The following is an 18,553-nucleotide window of genomic DNA, read 5'->3' as shown; positions in this document are numbered from 1 at the left end:
GTATTAATTCCAAAGATCGGCACATTAAAAACACCACTATTACCTTAGGTATAAAAAAAACCTGAAAATTAGGTCCTTCTATATAGTTCATGTATTTTTCGTACAAGCTACTTCCACATTCATGGCGATTGCCATTTCAAAATAGAATCATATTCAAAACAGTGTCGTCCTGGCCATTGATTAACGACCTAAAGTATCCCATTGACTGGGACAGATTAGGTGAACATTTGTCGGTAACAACCACTGCTCACTATGTACGTGTTAAAGACACTGAATCTGTGGGGTCACCAAAGGTTCTCAACACCTAAATAAAGCAATTCGAAAAACGAATCCGGAATAATACAATGTGTTGATTTATATCAATAATATAAATCAAAACATAAAGGTTATTCCTGAATAATTTTTTTAATTCTTTTATTATTAGAGGCGTAAAGAACCTTTGGTGACCCCACAGTTCAAATTCTATAATAAGTAAGAAGTGAGCAATGGTCGTTACAGACAAACGTTCACCTCATCTGTCCCAGTCAATGGGATAATTTAGATCGTCAATCAATGGCCAGGACCACACTGCTTTGAATATGATTCTACCTAAAAAGAATTGAAACATAAGTAAATGAAAATTTGTTTGTTCCTTTACAATATAGTTTATATCAAACGCAGACATTAATAAACAACTATTTAAGTGGTAAAATCAATGCAGTCGATAATGTAAACATGTATCGTCTGTCAAACACAAAGTATCTGCAACTTTTTTTAAAATGTTCAAAAATAGTTTCTCTTTCTTATTTGAATTATCGTCATACATGTGACATATATAAATTAAAAAAAAAACTACAGTAATATTCATGCAGAAACTATTTCAAAAATCCACAAATTTCTGGGTTTTCATCGAATCTAAAAATAGATTATTAGATAAAACAATTCAAAGATAGATGGGAATCATGATAGCATCTTTCCAGATTATTGGAAAATTGTACAGTTGGTTGAATGATATACATGATATATTTGTATATCTAAATACACTTAAGCTTTGATATTCTTATATTGATACATGTACAAAGTATTGATATGTAAACAAACAAAATTTAGCTCGAAATTAGTTATCATTATCAAATCTGTTATTTATTTTATGTGATACTGTTATAATGGTAATTTCTTAGCTATATTTCTTTATAATGATATTTTTATGACTATATTGTGTCTTAGAAAAAAAAATTAATAGTGCATTTAACCTTTTGTATATACGAACATGTAACGAATGTAATAAGATTTGTTGTTCTAATATTAGTCTCATTACATGTACTGTTTGGTGGGTTATTGCAAATTAAGCTCGAGAACTCTAGATTTCCTGACGTCAGAATATATATTTGCATTGTAATTTCCCAAACACAAGGCCAATATGGCCTTGAAAAACTGACAATTCGGCTCAACGAACTACAATACATTGTGGGCTACTACGAGTATACTACCACTTGAAAACACATGGAATTAGTGGAAAACTGCCAACTAATATAGTGTCTGGGACTCTCAAAATATTTTGTTTTGTTATTTGAATATGTGTATTGTAAAATAAATAACATGATCTTCAATTTGCTTGCTCAGATTAAACAAGTATTGTTTACAGTCTTCACATTTCGACTTTCTTTTTCGCCTTGTAAACGTAGTTGAACATTTTTTTTTTTCATTGTTATGCATTGAACCTGTGTAATAATGTCACGTTGTGAAAATTTCAGATGAAGTGACCATTGTCGAGTATGAAAATTTCTGAGCTCTTTTAAACCTGTATATACTAATTCCAAAACATTTCTGCCTCGAAAACACGTATTTTTGTACTGAGTGTGTAAACTTTTTAACAGAACCTGATCTACAAGGAAAAAACATCACAATATTCAGTATGCTAAAATTATGGTGTTATAAAACGGGGACGATAAAGTTTCGACCATCGATAAAGTCCGTTTGTTGCTTATTTTATCCCAAAATATACATTACACCTGAGAGGTATTTTATCGTTCAACTGCTGTCCTATTGAATGATTGACGTATGTGCAATATCTTACATTATTTCAATACTCTGGATCATAGTGGGTGCCAATGTACCTATTTTCTCTAGAATGTTTTTTTTTATAGAAATACGAAGATTAGGTATGAGGATGAGGTATGAGTGCCAAATGAGATATCTTTCCATTCAAGACACAATCTAGTAGAGTAAGGAATCATAGATTAAATTTTGAAAAGTAAGATATAAAGGGATAAAGAATTACAAGTGCAAAACAATCCAAACAACAACAAAACAACGGCCTTATTGTATATACTGAAGGAGAATAAATTTATCCAATGATTATAAAAGAAGTATAATAGATTTAGAGCAAACGCTGCTATTTTCACAGAACATATTAAAGTTCCCACTTTGTCGCACATGAACATGGATAACATCATAAATAATATTAATCTGTATTGTCAAATAAACAAATTAAAACATGTTTTAGATAAACTGAGGAAGAAAAAAACGAACATACACTCATATTAGTAATGATTTTATTAAGGTCGGCACAGTTCAAATTCTATAATAAGTAAGAAGTGAGCAATGGTCGTTACAGACAAACGTTCACCTCATCTGTCCCAGTCAATGGGATAATTTAGATCGTCAATCAATGGCCAGGACCACACTGCTTTGAATATGATTCTACCTAAAAAGAATTGAAACATAAGTAAATGAAAATTTGTTTGTTCCTTTACAATATAGTTTATATCAAACGCAGACATTAATAAACAACTATTTAAGTGGTAAAATCAATGCAGTCGATAATGTAAACATGTATCGTCTGTCAAACACAAAGTATCTGCAACTTTTTTTAAAATGTTCAAAAATAGTTTCTCTTTCTTATTTGAATTATCGTCATACATGTGACATATATAAATTAAAAAAAAAACTACAGTAATATTCATGCAGAAACTATTTCAAAAATCCACAAATTTCTGGGTTTTCATCGAATCTAAAAATAGATTATTAGATAAAACAATTCAAAGATAGATGGGAATCATGATAGCATCTTTCCAGATTATTGGAAAATTGTACAGTTGGTTGAATGATATACATGATATATTTGTATATCTAAATACACTTAAGCTTTGATATTCTTATATTGATACATGTACAAAGTATTGATATGTAAACAAACAAAATTTAGCTCGAAATTAGTTATCATTATCAAATCTGTTATTTATTTTATGTGATACTGTTATAATGGTAATTTCTTAGCTATATTTCTTTATAATGATATTTTTATGACTATATTGTGTCTTAGAAAAAAAAATTAATAGTGCATTTAACCTTTTGTATATACGAACATGTAACGAATGTAATAAGACATGTTGTTCTAATATTAGTCTCATTAACATGTACTGTTTGGTGGGTTATTGCAAATTAAGCTCGAGAACTCTAGATTTCCTGACGTCAGAATATATATTTGCATTGTAATTTCCCAAACACAAGGCCAATATGGCCTTGAAAAACTGACAATTCGGCTCAACGAACTACAATACATTGTGGGCTACTACGAGTATACTACCACTTGAAAACACATGGAATTAGTGGAAAACTGCCAACTAATATAGTGTCTGGGACTCTCAAAATATTTTGTTTTGTTATTTGAATATGTGTATTGTAAAATAAATAACATGATCTTCAATTTGCTTGCTCAGATTAAACAAGTATTGTTTACAGTCTTCACATTTCGACTTTCTTTTTCGCCTTGTAAACGTAGTTGAACATTTTTTTTTTCATTGTTATGCATTGAACCTGTGTAATAATGTCACGTTGTGAAAATTTCAGATGAAGTGACCATTGTCGAGTATGAAAATTTCTGAGCTCTTTTAAACCTGTATATACTAATTCCAAAACATTTCTGCCTCGAAAACACGTATTTTTGTACTGAGTGTGTAAACTTTTTAACAGAACCTGATCTACAAGGAAAAAACATCACAATATTCAGTATGCTAAAATTATGGTGTTATAAAACGGGGACGATAAAGTTTCGACCATCGATAAAGTCCGTTTGTTGCTTATTTTATCCCAAAATATACATTACACCTGAGAGGTATTTTATCGTTCAACTGCTGTCCTATTGAATGATTGACGTATGTGCAATATCTTACATTATTTCAATACTCTGGATCATAGTGGGTGCCAATGTACCTATTTTCTCTAGAATGTTTTTTTTTATAGAAATACGAAGATTAGGTATGAGGATGAGGTATGAGTGCCAAATGAGATATCTTTCCATTCAAGACACAATCTAGTAGAGTAAGGAATCATAGATTAAATTTTGAAAAGTAAGATATAAAGGGATAAAGAATTACAAGTGCAAAACAATCCAAACAACAACAAAACAACGGCCTTATTGTATATACTGAAGGAGAATAAATTTATCCAATGATTATAAAAGAAGTATAATAGATTTAGAGCAAACGCTGCTATTTTCACAGAACATATTAAAGTTCCCACTTTGTCGCACATGAACATGGATAACATCATAAATAATATTAATCTGTATTGTCAAATAAACAAATTAAAACATGTTTTAGATAAACTGAGGAAGAAAAAAACGAACATACACTCATATTAGTAATGATTTTATTAAGGTCGGCAAATGTCAGAGTCCATTTAAAAAAAATCCAATATCTCCATTAGAAAAAAAGGACAAAAACAAAATGAAACTACAGTTGCTTGCTTCGCTACCTTCAGAACGAAGAGAACAGTTTGGAAGTCCCAACTACTGAAATTGGTCAAAATCAACTTATAGATTTTGTTAACTCTTTCAGACAATAATTTAAAAAGGTCTTGCACAGTTTTGATGAAATATGATAGATGATATAGGCTTTGTGCATGTTCTGTACTCGTCAAATTCTAAATAGGGAAATATTACCTAGTGTTCTACAGACGTCGGTAAATATTTCATAATGGAAAACCTAACTTTCTGAAAGACAAAAATAAGGATATTGGATATGATTGCTAATGGAACAAGTATCTACTTAAGGTCAAATGAAGTGGATGTAAGTAATGATATGCAATCGTAATACCTTCAACAATGAGAGAATAACAATACCGTAAAATCGACTGTCAATGGCCCCGATTGATGATTACACATCACAGTGTTGATTCTTAAAAACAAATGAATAAACACATTCTTATCGTCGATTTAAATTACTTTTCAATCATAAAGAAAGGTACATTATCATATAAAAAATGGTGAAAACTTCTTCAGATATTTGACAAACTCTACTTAAATTCTTCGCCTTTCTGTACGAACACAAAATTCAAGGATCACATATTTTTCTTTAACTTTCGATACGAAAGTTGCTACCCTCGTGAATATTAGCACCGGCTGTTGTCGACGGCTAAACTTACACTAGTAAGTTTGTCTTATGGCTAATTGTGTTTTTTAATTTTTGTTTCGTTGTTGTCTGGTGGACAACAACCTGAAACCTCCGTGTCAAACATTATCCATAATAATGGCTATATTTTGGGTAATTTAAACGCTTGTTTCTTCGCATAGAAACAACTCTTTGTTAATCTGAGCATGGAACGATTACTTTATATCACAAACTATAAATGTGGATACATAAAATAAAAAAAAGCGAAAATGTTGCTCCCGCATTGCACGAAAAAATGTGTTGTATTTCAGGAAATAATAATGTTCTTCGTTGATTGTAAACACGTAGTAGTCCATCATGCATTGTTAATCACTTATTGTATTGGTCAAAGTCCCAGGTAAACATAAATTGAGTCACACGTAAATAAACAGTTACATGTGCGAGGACATAAGTATGCTAATTCATTTATTTTCATATATGGTAGAGTTTCCGACCTGTTACACTAATTATGAGAACCATAATTATTTCGTAGTGCATTTCTTTTAGAACATAAATGAAAATAAAAAATATCCCACCTGCGCTTTTTCAAAGAAACTTTTGCAGTGTGTTGTACTATTTTTGGGGCAAATTTTATCAAAATTATAAAAAACTTCATCGGCTCTAACTCAAAATATGAACAATTTTATGTTTAGGGCGTCTTGAAATCTTTTGACAGCTTCCTAAGTGCTAATTTTCAACCTTTTTCAGCGGACCAAATCACTACTTCCCTTTAAAATTCTGGACCCAAATATTTGTACAGTGTTATTTCACCCCCTACGTGCAATTTGAGGCATTGCACATGGATAACTAAATTTGGAAGGGGTATAAAAATTAATGGCAAGTAAAACACTGTCAACACTATGGACTATATTCGTGAACAACGAAAATCAGGGGACGTGAACGAAAATTAGGGGACGTAGTCTCGGACCATTTATTGTATAAAAATGAATATTTCCTAGGTAAAAACAATGAATGACAATATACATATTATATCCTTAAACTGTAAAGGGTAAGGACAAAAAGAGAGAGAGATTATATTTGTGGAATAAACATCAAACATATTATATATTATTCATACAAGAATCCCATCTAATAGAGAAAAAATGAACATATTATTAAAAGTGAAGTAAATGGTAATTTTTTACATAGCTATGGAGGTTCCAAATCAAAAGGCGTTTCAATTATAATTAAAGACAGTTAAAACTATAAACTAATAAAGCGTAAATAACGTCATAGAAAATAATCGCGTATGTATTTTAATGTTAGGAGGGGACATGAATGAAACCATATTAAAGATAGATAGGAAATCAAATAGCTCTCTTAAATACTACAAACCAGTAAAAAGTCTTAAACAGCTCATGGAGGGAAATAAATCAAAACAAAATTCAATTCACACGGAGAAAGAAAAACAATACTTTAACAAACAGAAACTACTTTTTTTATCAGTCCAGACATAAGGCCACACGTAATCGATTATGATATGAGACCTGCTATGATATCACATTCGGATCACCAAGCTACTTCATTATGAATAAGACAAAATCCCCATGGCAGAGGAAGAGGTTTCTTTAAAATAAATAATAGTATTTTAATAGATGATAATTATTAAAACCATATATTCTGATTTGAGGTCCTGGGTTTATGACCTAGAAATAATGGTCAAGGTCATAGGTTATTTGGACGTTCTATATTGTGACCATTGCGTTAAATTTATAATTAAACATCATAAGCCATAGGAAATGATATTTTATACTGATTTTTAATATTCTAATATCAAAATAGATAGTTACTGGTAGAAAGATCTTTAATTGTTCTCTGAACTAATGGTTTTTAAGTATAAATGCTTTGGGTTTTTTTTCTTATGTATTTATAAATTCTGTTTTCAAAATGTATTAATTTATTACCACACATGTGTAGTCGACAAGCTAAAAAAGATACATATGTGCAAAAAATGTCAACATTTAGTTTAAGGCTGATTATTAATAAACACAAATAGTGTGTATGCTTTAATCATTCTGACTAAATATCAAACAAATATAAAAAGGCATCCAAATGAGAAAAAAATAATCTGTATGCATACATTGTATCTCCAGTTTCAAAGTGATAGCGCCAAGTGTCTGACCTGATTAAAATTAAATGTTCAATAGTTATTAAAGAGCCACATCATTCAAAATTTCCAAAATTTTTATTTCTCATTTCCCTCATGATCCTTCATTTTTAAAACGATTGCAAAAAGTCCGAGGAGAAAATTTACAATAATAACAAAGTTATTACCACAGGTGAGTTTTCGTCGATTTAAATCACCTGGATAAATTTCTCGGTCGGTAAGTTCCGTAAGCTCTCGGCAAAAATACGTCACATCGAGAACAGATATATACTTCCGGTTATTGAAATCACTTTGTTTACACTGAATCTACGTACAAATACCGAATATATATAAGTTTTTGTATCATTATAATGCCGAGGGGAGACCGTGGTGGTAAAAGCAGTGGAAGTGGCACAAGATGTGTTGCTGCCAACTGTGGAAATACACATAAAGATGGACATTCTTTGCATACTTTTCCGAAGGAAACATCAGTTTGCCGACAATGGGTTGACTTCGTGAAGGTAAAAAGGGCAGTTTGGTCAGGTCCAACAGAATATTCTGCCATATGTTCAGATCATTTTACCATGGACTGTTTCCCATTTCGTTTTCGGTTTGAGTTGGAACACTTGGGACGAAAACCGAAGAAAGTGCAGCTGAACTGTAATGCCATACCTTCAGTGCATGCCGCACCAGAACCATTGCCATTGGCAGTTACCCCTAAGTCTAAGAACAGTTCCAAGGAGAAACGGAAGGCATCTACTAGCAAATCAGTCACCTCCACATCAGCATCACCAACAGTGACAAATACAACACCAACAGCAACTAAGACTAGAGCAATGCCATTCCCACTAGAAATGTTGTCACCTTCTGAGGATGCAGTATGCCAAAGTTCTCCTCCAAAGAAAGTTCGTAGAGGATATGCAAAGAGAGAAACTGCAAGGGTAAGAATAGTCATCATGGTCATTGGTTTCATTACTTCATAGGTTTATTAAAATTGCAGTACCATTTTTATCATTAATGCATACCTATATATGTATTCTAGCAGGGGTCAATGGGGTTGTGGCACTTCCCACATGGTATCAGGTTCGTTCGCGCCCAATATACTTTCGCACCCTACACGTTCGCACGTTCGCACCCAAGGTCCGTTCGCACCCAAGGTCCGTTCGCACTCTACACGTTTGCGCCCAATTTTAATTCAAATTCCAGTTGATAATTGGAAAATCATGATTTTTGTTTTTAATTGATTTGGTGTAAATACTGAATATTTAATTTTTAAATGAAAAACACAAAAGATAATTGTTTTTTAACAGCTTGGTCTCTTTGATCTGAAACAATGAAACAATAAAATATAGCAATACACTATTACAAATGTATAACCAAAACATGATCAAACATGATAAAATTTATTAAATACTCAAAAAAAACAGCGGGGGATCCAGGATTTTTCATAAGTGGGGGCCCACTGACAGACATAAAAGGGGTCCCACTCTAGTCATGCTTCATTGATTCCCTATATAAGCAACCAAATTTTTTCTCACTCCATTGTGAAACAAGTCAATGAAACAAAGTTATAGCAATACACTAACCAAAACATAATTAAGATTTATTCAACTCAATAAAAAATGTTGTCATACTTTATTTTGAGACAACGAAAACAATTATACTTTTAGAATACTACTTGCCAAAACTTGATTACAAAGTTATTAAACCCAAAACCAATTAAAATTGGGCGCGTACATGTAGGGTGCGAACGGACTTTGGGTGCGAACATGTAGGGTGCGAAAGTGAAAGGGGGCGAACATGAGTGGGTGCGAACATGAATGTGAGCGAACGGACCCGGATTCTTCCCAAATAGTATATATACATGTACAAGATAATAGAATGCCCTGCTTTGATAAGTCACATTCTCCAGCTGGAATTGACAATATAAAAAATAAGAAGATATGGTATGATTGTCAATAAGATAACTCTCCACAAGAGACCAAAATACACTGAAATTAACAACTATAGGTAACTGTACAGCCTTCAACAATGAGCAAAGCCCATTCCACATAGTTAGCTATTAAAGGCCTTGAAGAGACAATGTAAAACAGTTCAAATGAACGACCTAATATGTGTACAATAAATCAATGTATTTAAAACAAGGTATACATGTTTAAAATCTAAATTATATAAAAAGATTAGGGTTCATCAAACACAGGCTGCCACAGTGTAACGTAAGTTACAATATAACAGTCTTACATTTTATGTATATTATCATTATTAATACTTGATGAAGATAGTAAATTTTTTGTGTTAATTTTTTTTTAGCTTATAGCTGAACATGTCCATAAAACAGCTGGAAATACTTCATCTGCAGCAGTAGTTGACAGCAGTTAGGGAGATGGTGTGGATGCACATGTAGTAGAGGAAACAACCGAATTATTGTGTGTTGAAGAGGTAAGCTATATTTTTCATTGTACATATCACTTGCGAGGTTTAACCATTATATTGAGATGTTTACACATATATATTAAGAAACTTTCTAAATGTTACTCTTACTTTTTTTATACTAAATTATAAATTGTGATATATTTTATGTTTATTTTATGTAGTACAGAGGTACTTAAAATATGTAGAATTTGCAATGGTACTGTATTCTATTTTTTCTTTTTACAGGCTACAGAATTTGTTTTAGAAGAACATGGTCCAAGTACCAAGACGAAGGGCACACAGTATAATTGTAAACCAAAAAGAAGATCAATGTACTGTCAGACTAAGTTATCAACAAAAAAGAAACCAGTAAACACTGAAAGAAAAAATATGGTCAATAAAGGTAAAGATTAATTAATAAAATTTATATCTATATTTTTTTATAGTGTTTTTATGGCAAAGCTACAAATGTATGATAGAGGAGGGGCATTACTTTTTTTCTGTGTGTTTTTGTCTGTCCTGTTCTATATGAGGTTGAAATTTAGCCATTATCCATTTGAAGTGATCTTTCCAGATTTACAAAAAAAAGTATGTCAAATCAGGGTTTTGACCTGCATATATGGTTAATCTTTGTTCCTAAAGAAATATGACATTGTTTTTTTCTTAATAAAACAGGTACACAGACAGATTATATACAGAATGATGAATATCTCATGTCTCATGCAAAACCACCCATGATAGATGACTTTTGTTGGGTAAGACCTGAACACATAGACCAAGAAATGGTAAAACCCCTACTTAAATCAAGGAAAAGAGTCTCCAACAGTAGTGATCATGAACCACTTTCATCCCCATTTAAAGACTCGGATGTACTTGATTCAGATATGTCAGAAAATGAAGAGGACATGGAAAATGGTAATCATAGAAGGTATACATTTGTATTATTATTGTGAACTGATCATATTGCATATATTAATTAACATATATATTCAGTCTAGGTGGATTGAGTGGACTAGTTTTCAAATAACCAAAATATATACAGAAAAGAAAATACAACTGAAAATGGGAACACGCACACAAATTCTACATTTTAAGTTTTAGTTTATGATGAATTTGTTATCCCATCAACTTGAAAATAGAAACACGACTAAATTATGAAAAGATACTTCACAAATATATGCCAAATTAGGGTTTCCACCTCATTTTCATGGATCACTGAACATATATAAAATGATAGTGTACTGTGGACACATTTATTTGTTTACATTTTTATTACAGGACAATTTTAGTGCTTCTATATACTATTATTGATCTCTTCTTTTTTTTAAGGAACTTGCCAGCTGCTGAGATGACAAAATATATTGTTTTTGAGGCGAATTTGCTGGAACTATTTGATAGATGCAAAAAGTGTATGACATCTTGCAGAGGGAACATCAACTATGTTCATGGTTCACTGGTTAAAATATCTTATGTATGTCCTGCCTGTGAATTTTCTTTCAAATGGTTTAGCCAGCCTTTTGTCGGGGGAAAGCCAGCTGGGAATTTAAGCATGTCTTCTGCCATTCTCCTCTCTGGATCAATTCCTAGTAAAGTATTGAGGATGTACAACTTCATGAACATATCCTGTATCAGCATGAGTACCTACATGAGCCACCAGAAGTTCTTTATTTTCCCAGCAATTGGGCATGTTTGGTTTAATTACCAACAAGATTATGTTCATGATGTTATACAAAGTGGTAGAAGTGTTGTTCTTGGCGGTGATGGTAGATGTGACACTCCTGGCCATTGCACTAAATATGGAAGTTACAACATGATTGATTTGGATGAGGGAATTGTTGCAGATATTCAATTAGTTCAGGTATATATTTACATGTTTATGCTTTGAAATTAGTCTTAAAAAAATTATTCTGGAAATCAAATTAATAAATATAATTAATTATTATAAAAAAAAGTCTTCAATACTGATAAGCTGGACTGACAGATGAGATGGACAAACTGACAAACACTGACAAGGTGGACTGACATATGGACAGCTTCCCCTAAACTAAACTGAACATCACCATGCATGTATAATATAGAGCAGATTGTTTTTTCAGCAGGTCGAGAAGAATATTTTAGCTATCAGTATTTAAATTTTCAACTGTTATTATTTTCACAGAGTAATGAAGTTCCAAATAGCCATCATATGGAAAAGGCTGGATTAGAGAGAAGTATTGAGTTTTTCCGTCACCATAACATACCAATAAAGACCATAATAACAGATGGACACAAAATGATTGCCAAATGGATACGGGAACAGATGCCAGAAACAACACACCACTTGGATGTATGGCATGTTGCCAAAGGTTAGTTTTTTAAAATGCTGTTAAATGAAGTACTTTTTACAGTACTTTACTATTATTGGCCTTACTAACAGGTATGGGCTTTGCTCATTGTTGAACGCTGTACGGAGACCTGTAGTTGTTAATGTCTGTGTCATTTTGGTATTTTGTGGATAGTTTTCTCATTGGCAATCATACCATATCTTTTTTTATTTTGTTTCTAACCAGTTAACGCATTATGTTAAGTTAAAATATAATAAAATGGCTATTTTTCAGGTTTAAAGAAAAAGTTGGCCAAACTTTCGTTAGAAAAAGACTGCAAGGACCTTCAGCCATGGATAAAAAGTATTGTCAACCATCTTTACTGGACTGCTGCCTCTTCGACAGGACTGGACCAGGTTGTCATTGTTGCTAAGTGGTATTCTATTCTGAACCACATCATAAATGTACATGATGGGCATGGTGATGAATTTCCAGCATGTCAGCATGGGCCTTTAGAGGGCAGAGAAAGGCACAAGAAATGGCTTAAACCAGGTACTGATGATTCTTAATAACGATATGTAAAACTAAGGGCATTCAACACAAGAGCCTTGGCTCATATTTGTTTTCATGACATTTTTATATGTAGTATGTCGCTATTCTCAGCTGTTTTTATGACCCAGCCGTAGGGGAAGGACATTAAGTTTTGCCCTATTCTGTCTGTACACCCCAAAATTGGTTTCAGTTTTCAGTTTGCTTCATCAATTGTTATAAAACTCATACACAATTGCTTTTTACACCAAAACACAGATTAAATTTGTATTTTGGTGGGCCACTTTTACCTTCCTTAAGTTATGCCCCTTTAAAAATGAGAAAAAAGTTATGTTTCCATTCTCTATTTTAGCTAAATGTTATGAAACATATGTCCCTGTAAGTGTACCAATAATTTACAACACCTCGGTCAATATTTAATTTAATTTCAGGAACAAAGGTGTATGAAAAGCTGCAGGGAATTGTGTGTCACTGGCAGATGAAAAAGAATATTGTCATGTTGTCACCAGGCAAACAGACATCAGCCTTGGAGGGTTACCATTCTGTCATAAACCATTTTGCACCCAAAATGATTGGCTTTTCCTACCATGGAATGCTTTGCAGGTAAAAAAATTGATAATGCTCCTCAGTGTACAGCATGGTACCGGTAATCTGTATGCACAAATTTAAATAATTTGCTAAAAAAGTTCATTGAAATTGCAGAAAGCCTTTTTGAGTTATTGTACAATGTGACAAACTGAAACAGATGGACAATGGTATACCATAAAAAGTTCATGATAGCATATTAAATGAACTTGAGACTCAGTGTCTCTCTGTGCTTTTTATTTTCATAATTTTTTCAGTAATTTTTGGTATGAATCAATTAAACTAAATTTGCTTAATTTAAAATTTTAACAGGTTGTGGCTGGCAGCTCTTCACTTTAATGAGAACAGCCAAAGGGAACAAGCTGTAACAAAGGATGGCAGAGCACGGTACAAGATAGTCTATCCAAAGTTTAAGAAGGGGGATTACTCTGTCAAGAGAATTTTGATAGACTGCACATATGGTAAGTGATTCAAGAAATACTGATCTTTGAATGCCAGTATGTCAAGTGTTGGTCATTAATGTCTGGATTCTTTGTGTTTTACATAGTATTACATACACCACCAGGATGTTAGACAAGTAGATGTATCTAAGTTACACCCCAAAGATATTATTATCAATGAAAAATTAAAGATTTCTATATTTCGAAGTTAAAATGCTGCAGGATAACAGACAAGTATTTTAATGAATAAACTTTTTATTCTTGTAGACTATGTACAAACAGTAATGACCACAGTTATGGGTCTTGGAAAGGTGTCACATATGAACGATCATGGTGTTAAACTGCTGGTAGATGTTCCTCCTCCTCTTTGTAGTGAATATGAGAGACCAGACAAAGAGATAGCAGTTCAAAATCTTATGAGCCGCTTCAACATTGGAGTAACTAGTCACTGTCAGCCTGATGGAAACCAGTGTAATTCTGGCCCTGGAATGTCCTCTTTCCCAAGAAATTGCCAGCACCATCTTACAAACTGCCTGTATGCAGTATATCTGCTGCGTCTGAAAACAGAATTTAAACTTTGACTTTGGGACAAATAAAAGATTAAGGACTTTAATTCAAATTATGTAACAATGTACTTAAATTTTTTAAATTTTTTCTTTTTTGTAATATGAATTAATTATGTGCACTACATGTATATCTTGAGTTTTAATAACCAACCATGTGTATGTCCAATTTCATAGGTCAAAGGTCGAGGTAAATGTAATTGGGTTATAGTTGAGGACCCTATGACCTTTTGATAAATATTGCGCCAACACTTAAATATCTTAAGAAACATGATTTCTACATACAAGGTCAAAAGCATAGATTATAGTTGAGATGATAAAAATTGTGTCAATTATTGACAGTGGTGGCTATAGAGATCGCTTACAACTCCTTGATGTCTAGTCTGGTCTCATTTAATCATGGTTGGCAAAATGTCTTTGTAACCCATAGAGAAATAAAGTGTACAATTCCTAACTTTAAATTAACTGCATGAAATTGGGTTGTTTGCTTTAGTATTATATTATTTTATAAATGCGGTAAATTGTTTAGACACATATTTTATAATTTTGTAAAAAAATTACAATTTGATTAAGTTAAAAAGAAGTATTGAAGGCAATGAATTAGTGTATTACTCATTAGCCTGTTCTGGTCTTTCGCCATATTCCTGTCTGTACTGGAAGTATGCAACACCCAAAACATGAACATCAAGACAGACTGGTGAAAATCCTGGATGTTGTGTTATGCAGGAAATGTCTTCTTCATTTTTGACATCTAACACCCTCTGCACTTCATTGCAACAAATGCATTCTCTGGCTGTCGGCATCACCTCACAATTTCCACAAGAACACCTGAGGAAATACAAAATTTTATCTACACAAGAAAAATACAAAACATCCATGAACTGTGATAGTAAACAAAAAACTTATAAATTATTAAAGCCATGAATGAGACCCCCCCCCCCCTATTTCAAATTATATGACATATTAAAAGGCTATTTCATTTTTTTCTGTGACGCCTTCATAGTTCAAATAGTAATGACGTCTTAAAAGGCTATTTATTTATTTTCCTGCGAAGTCTTCATAGTCCATAAAAATGTTGATGTTTTAAAAGGTCATTCAGCTATGATGTCACGAAGGATTATTTTTATTTTTTAGTTACGCCTTCGTAGTTTAAATATTTAAGAGGTCTTGACTAAGGTGTTTCTTTCTGTGACACGTGCACTTCCTGGTCCAAAAAAACTATGACGTCTTGAAAGTATGTTTTATTTTTTTCTGTGACACCTTGTAACGGAAACAGAACAGAAGTCATTTCATTTTTTTTTCTACCCTGAACCCTTTGTAAAGGACATCATAATGTTTTTATTCCCACCCCAATCTTTTCTACAAGGACAGGTGAGTATTGTCAGGTGACCTTTACTTCATCAAAAATGTATGCTGATCCTACTTTAATAGAAATGTTACTTTCGAAAACTAAATTAATTTGGAATTCTAAACGTTTCTGCCATTTTTTACAGTGATATTTTCATATTTTCTGTACTTGAAATTTTGTTTAAAAAAATGTATACTACAAAAAAATATGTCAACAACTTTGTCGTCTTTTGCAAGTTATGTCCGTGTAATACAGAAGATCACAGAACTTGGTTGAAAATAGGGTCCGATGGAGAGAAAAGCCAAAATCGGAAACTTGCAAGGATAAACATGATAAATGGAAGTTCGCAAATAAAATTATATTCACCAAGAATTGTCTTCAAGTCTATTTTCTTGATGATTTTCTCCTTCCTCGTTTTCACTGGTCTCAGAGTCGGAAGCGTATGGCTCGAACTGATATGGATTTATTCCAGCCACAGCAGCAACAACCTCCTCGATTTCATCTGTTTCGGAATTTTCTGTCAGGTTTCTCTCATCTTCATCACCAAAAGATGACGACCCACACGACAAGTCATTTTCTGGTTCGTCTTCGTCATCACTGGGCTCAATAGGCCGTGGTTCAGATGCATTCTCCTCATGTGCCATTGTTTGGAAGTTGATATTTGTTCTCGATGTGACGTCATGCATTGTTTTGGGTATTAGCCGGAAGTGATCGGCATGTTTTGGGTATTAGCCGGAAGTGATCGGCAATTAGAATCGTGCATCTTCGGTAACAGGTGCGATAATGAACTTTGGACCATTACTATGGCTTTATTTCTCATTTTTTTTTCATCGGGTTTTTTGCATACGACATCAAAATATATATTAATTACATTTTCGAAATAAAAAAAATATTATTTTTTTTCCTGTTGTGGCTCTTTAACGCTTGTCTACTGCATTGTGTTGGTTTACTCGTGTGCTACTAATAAAGGATTAATATCCGCTTTTTTGTTTTTACAATACGGAAATAAACTGACAAAAAATTCTAACGGTGTTTTTGTCAAATCAAAGATTTTGTCATAACCTATCAATCCCAGTTTGTGTTTTGGTTTTTTTTTTTGGGGGGAAGGGGTTGTGTTGCTTAGTCTTTAGTTTCTATTTGTTTGTTTTGTGTAATATCTTGGGTCTGTTGGTCTTTTTTTTTTTTTTAATTTGGTGTTGTTAGTTATTTTTTACCTTATGAATTTGAATTGCCTTTGGTATATTTCACTACTGCTTTATTTTCAAATTTGAGATATTCTATAAGGAAATCCACAAAACTGGAAATTTTGGCAATTATACACCCAGTTAGAAATTTATAGTAGGCATATGCTATGTAATTTCTGTAAATGAATGATGAAGTTATCATACGACCCGATATATTAATTTATAGATTGCAGTACAGATATGAACCAAGTGTTCATTAGTGAGTTGTATTTCACGAGCTGATAACTAGTTACCTACGCAAACAACAAAAAATAAACATGACCAGACTCGTTTTCGGTTTTGGAGGTAAAGTCACGAAAATAAATGTAATGTATATGAATTCATGCGATATTACGTCATAGATGATCAAATCTCAAATCAAATAACAATAATAAAATAGACAAATCAAGTCAAAAACAATATATGAGAGATACAATAGAACTAAAATGATAAATGAGACTGCATCAATAACCATTTTAAAAACCCAACTCAGTCAAAATGTCATAATCGGTAGAAATAAAGACAGTGGCACCATGCTAGTAGTGAAGGTAACAGTACATTGTAGTTATTACTATTTTCGAATATTCAAAATTCACCAATAATACAGATCAGTGCGACAATAAAACAATAAGAAAAATACAATGATCTTCAAAAGACTGGATGTGTCGACAAGTTGAATATATCGCTATTTATGAATAATTAGTCACGCAAACCCACACAAATTTGAAATATGACATTTTTTGTGATGGAGACCAAACAATATTTTGCATAAATTTCAGTTTTCTTCCTCATACAGATGGGTGCACTCCTAACCTGTACAGCAAGTTAACTTGATAACCAGTCATTTAGACTGGTCAAAGTTAACCTGTGACCGAATATAGGACTGCTCTGACCAGTCCTAGGACCAAAATCTAGTTAACTTAAAAAGCGGACTTGGTCCTAGGACTGTTTTTATGTCTGCCAAAAAGTTAACTTGGAAACAGGTCAGCTATTGATATAAGTTAACTTCGAACCAGTCCTGTCATAAGTTAACATAAGTTAACTTCGGAACCAGTCCTGTCATAAAGTTAACATACGTTAACTTGGAAACCGGTCCTGCCACAAAGTTAACTTCTGCTTGGACAAATCCGATCAAAACCAGACCTGTTCCCAAGTTAACTTTTGACTGGTCTGCTCAACACTAAGTTAACTTGTAACCAGGACCGCTCTTCGTTGATTTAAAAAAATATATATTTTCTTTGTTTCGTAGTATAAACATCGAAAATAAAGTAATTTGAAAATTTAATACTTCCGTTTTATGAACAGGATTAAATACAAATATCTGAAAATACTACGCACACAACGTAACACAAATTTATCTGTGATCTGAAAATCTATCTATTATAAAAACGATCTCAGTTACAATGATAACAGGCACTGAATACTGAATATATATATATTCCGAGATCAAATTCAATCATATTATGTATATTTTTGAAAAGAAGTATATTTGATGTTAGGTGTATATACGTCCTTGTTAGTTATACATCCTTGAACTATGCAGCCACAATCAGCAATAGTTTAGTTCATTTAAATAATGACTACAAATTTTTGTTCGCCTAAATTAAGGGTGCCAGCATGTCCTCTTTTTACT

The 18,553-nt window shown here is 32.6% G+C and overlaps 3 protein-coding genes across 3 annotated transcripts; 2 read left to right on the top strand and 1 right to left on the bottom strand.

Moving 5' to 3' along the window:
* Positions 1-8,078: 8,078 nt before the first annotated feature.
* LOC134695930 (uncharacterized) lies at positions 8,079-10,187 on the top strand. Its single transcript, XM_063557422.1, has 3 exons — positions 8,079-8,438; positions 9,808-9,936; positions 10,156-10,187. The coding sequence occupies exons 1-2, from the start codon at positions 8,082-8,084 to the stop codon at positions 9,874-9,876; spliced, it is 426 nt and encodes a 141-aa protein (XP_063413492.1). The 5' UTR covers positions 8,079-8,081; the 3' UTR covers positions 9,877-9,936; positions 10,156-10,187.
* A 1,175-nt stretch (positions 10,188-11,362) lies between these two features.
* On the top strand, positions 11,363-14,188 carry LOC134697923 (uncharacterized). The gene is made up of 6 exons (XM_063560209.1): positions 11,363-11,767; positions 12,068-12,254; positions 12,507-12,764; positions 13,193-13,364; positions 13,659-13,807; positions 14,160-14,188. Exons 1-6 carry the CDS (start codon positions 11,459-11,461, stop codon positions 14,186-14,188), a joined length of 1,104 nt encoding a protein of 367 aa, XP_063416279.1. The 5' UTR covers positions 11,363-11,458.
* A 49-nt stretch (positions 14,189-14,237) lies between these two features.
* Positions 14,238-16,350, bottom strand: LOC134697922 (uncharacterized). Its single transcript, XM_063560208.1, has 3 exons — positions 16,064-16,350; positions 14,962-15,177; positions 14,238-14,343 (listed from the first exon to the last, which is right to left on the bottom strand). The coding sequence occupies exons 1-3, from the start codon at positions 16,339-16,341 to the stop codon at positions 14,238-14,240; spliced, it is 600 nt and encodes a 199-aa protein (XP_063416278.1). The 5' UTR covers positions 16,342-16,350.
* Positions 16,351-18,553: the final 2,203 nt, after the last annotated feature.

This window comes from Mytilus trossulus, chromosome 14 (genome assembly GCF_036588685.1).
Source record: "Mytilus trossulus isolate FHL-02 chromosome 14, PNRI_Mtr1.1.1.hap1, whole genome shotgun sequence".
Lineage (NCBI taxonomy): Eukaryota > Metazoa > Mollusca > Bivalvia > Mytilida > Mytilidae > Mytilus > Mytilus trossulus.
The sequence above is the reverse complement of the archived record's forward strand: the minus strand, read 5'-3'. Positions and strand labels throughout refer to the sequence as shown.

Bases quoted from the DNA above. Each gene is read 5' to 3' on its own strand.
- LOC134697923 (XM_063560209.1), top strand. From the start codon at position 11,459: ATGTCTTCTGCCATTCTCCTCTCTGGATCAATTCCTAGTAAAGTATTG. The intron at 11,768-12,067 runs GTATATATTTAC...TTATTTTCACAG, and splicing joins CAGATATTCAATTAGTTCAG to AGTAATGAAGTTCCAAATAG. The intron at 13,808-14,159 runs GTAAGTGATTCA...TCCTCTTTGTAG, and splicing joins TTTGATAGACTGCACATATG to TGAATATGAGAGACCAGACA.
- LOC134697922 (XM_063560208.1), bottom strand. From the start codon at position 16,341: ATGGCACATGAGGAGAATGCATCTGAACCACGGCCTATTGAGCCCAGT. The intron at 15,178-16,063 runs GTGAATATAATT...GTATTTCCTCAG, and splicing joins AGACTTGAAGACAATTCTTG to GTGTTCTTGTGGAAATTGTG. The intron at 14,344-14,961 runs GTAATACACTAA...TTCTGTTTTCAG, and splicing joins AGACCAGAACAGGCTAATGA to ACGCAGCAGATATACTGCAT.
- LOC134695930 (XM_063557422.1), top strand. From the start codon at position 8,082: ATGGACTGTTTCCCATTTCGTTTTCGGTTTGAGTTGGAACACTTGGGA. The intron at 8,439-9,807 runs GTAAGAATAGTC...ATTTTTTTTTAG, and splicing joins CAAAGAGAGAAACTGCAAGG to CTTATAGCTGAACATGTCCA.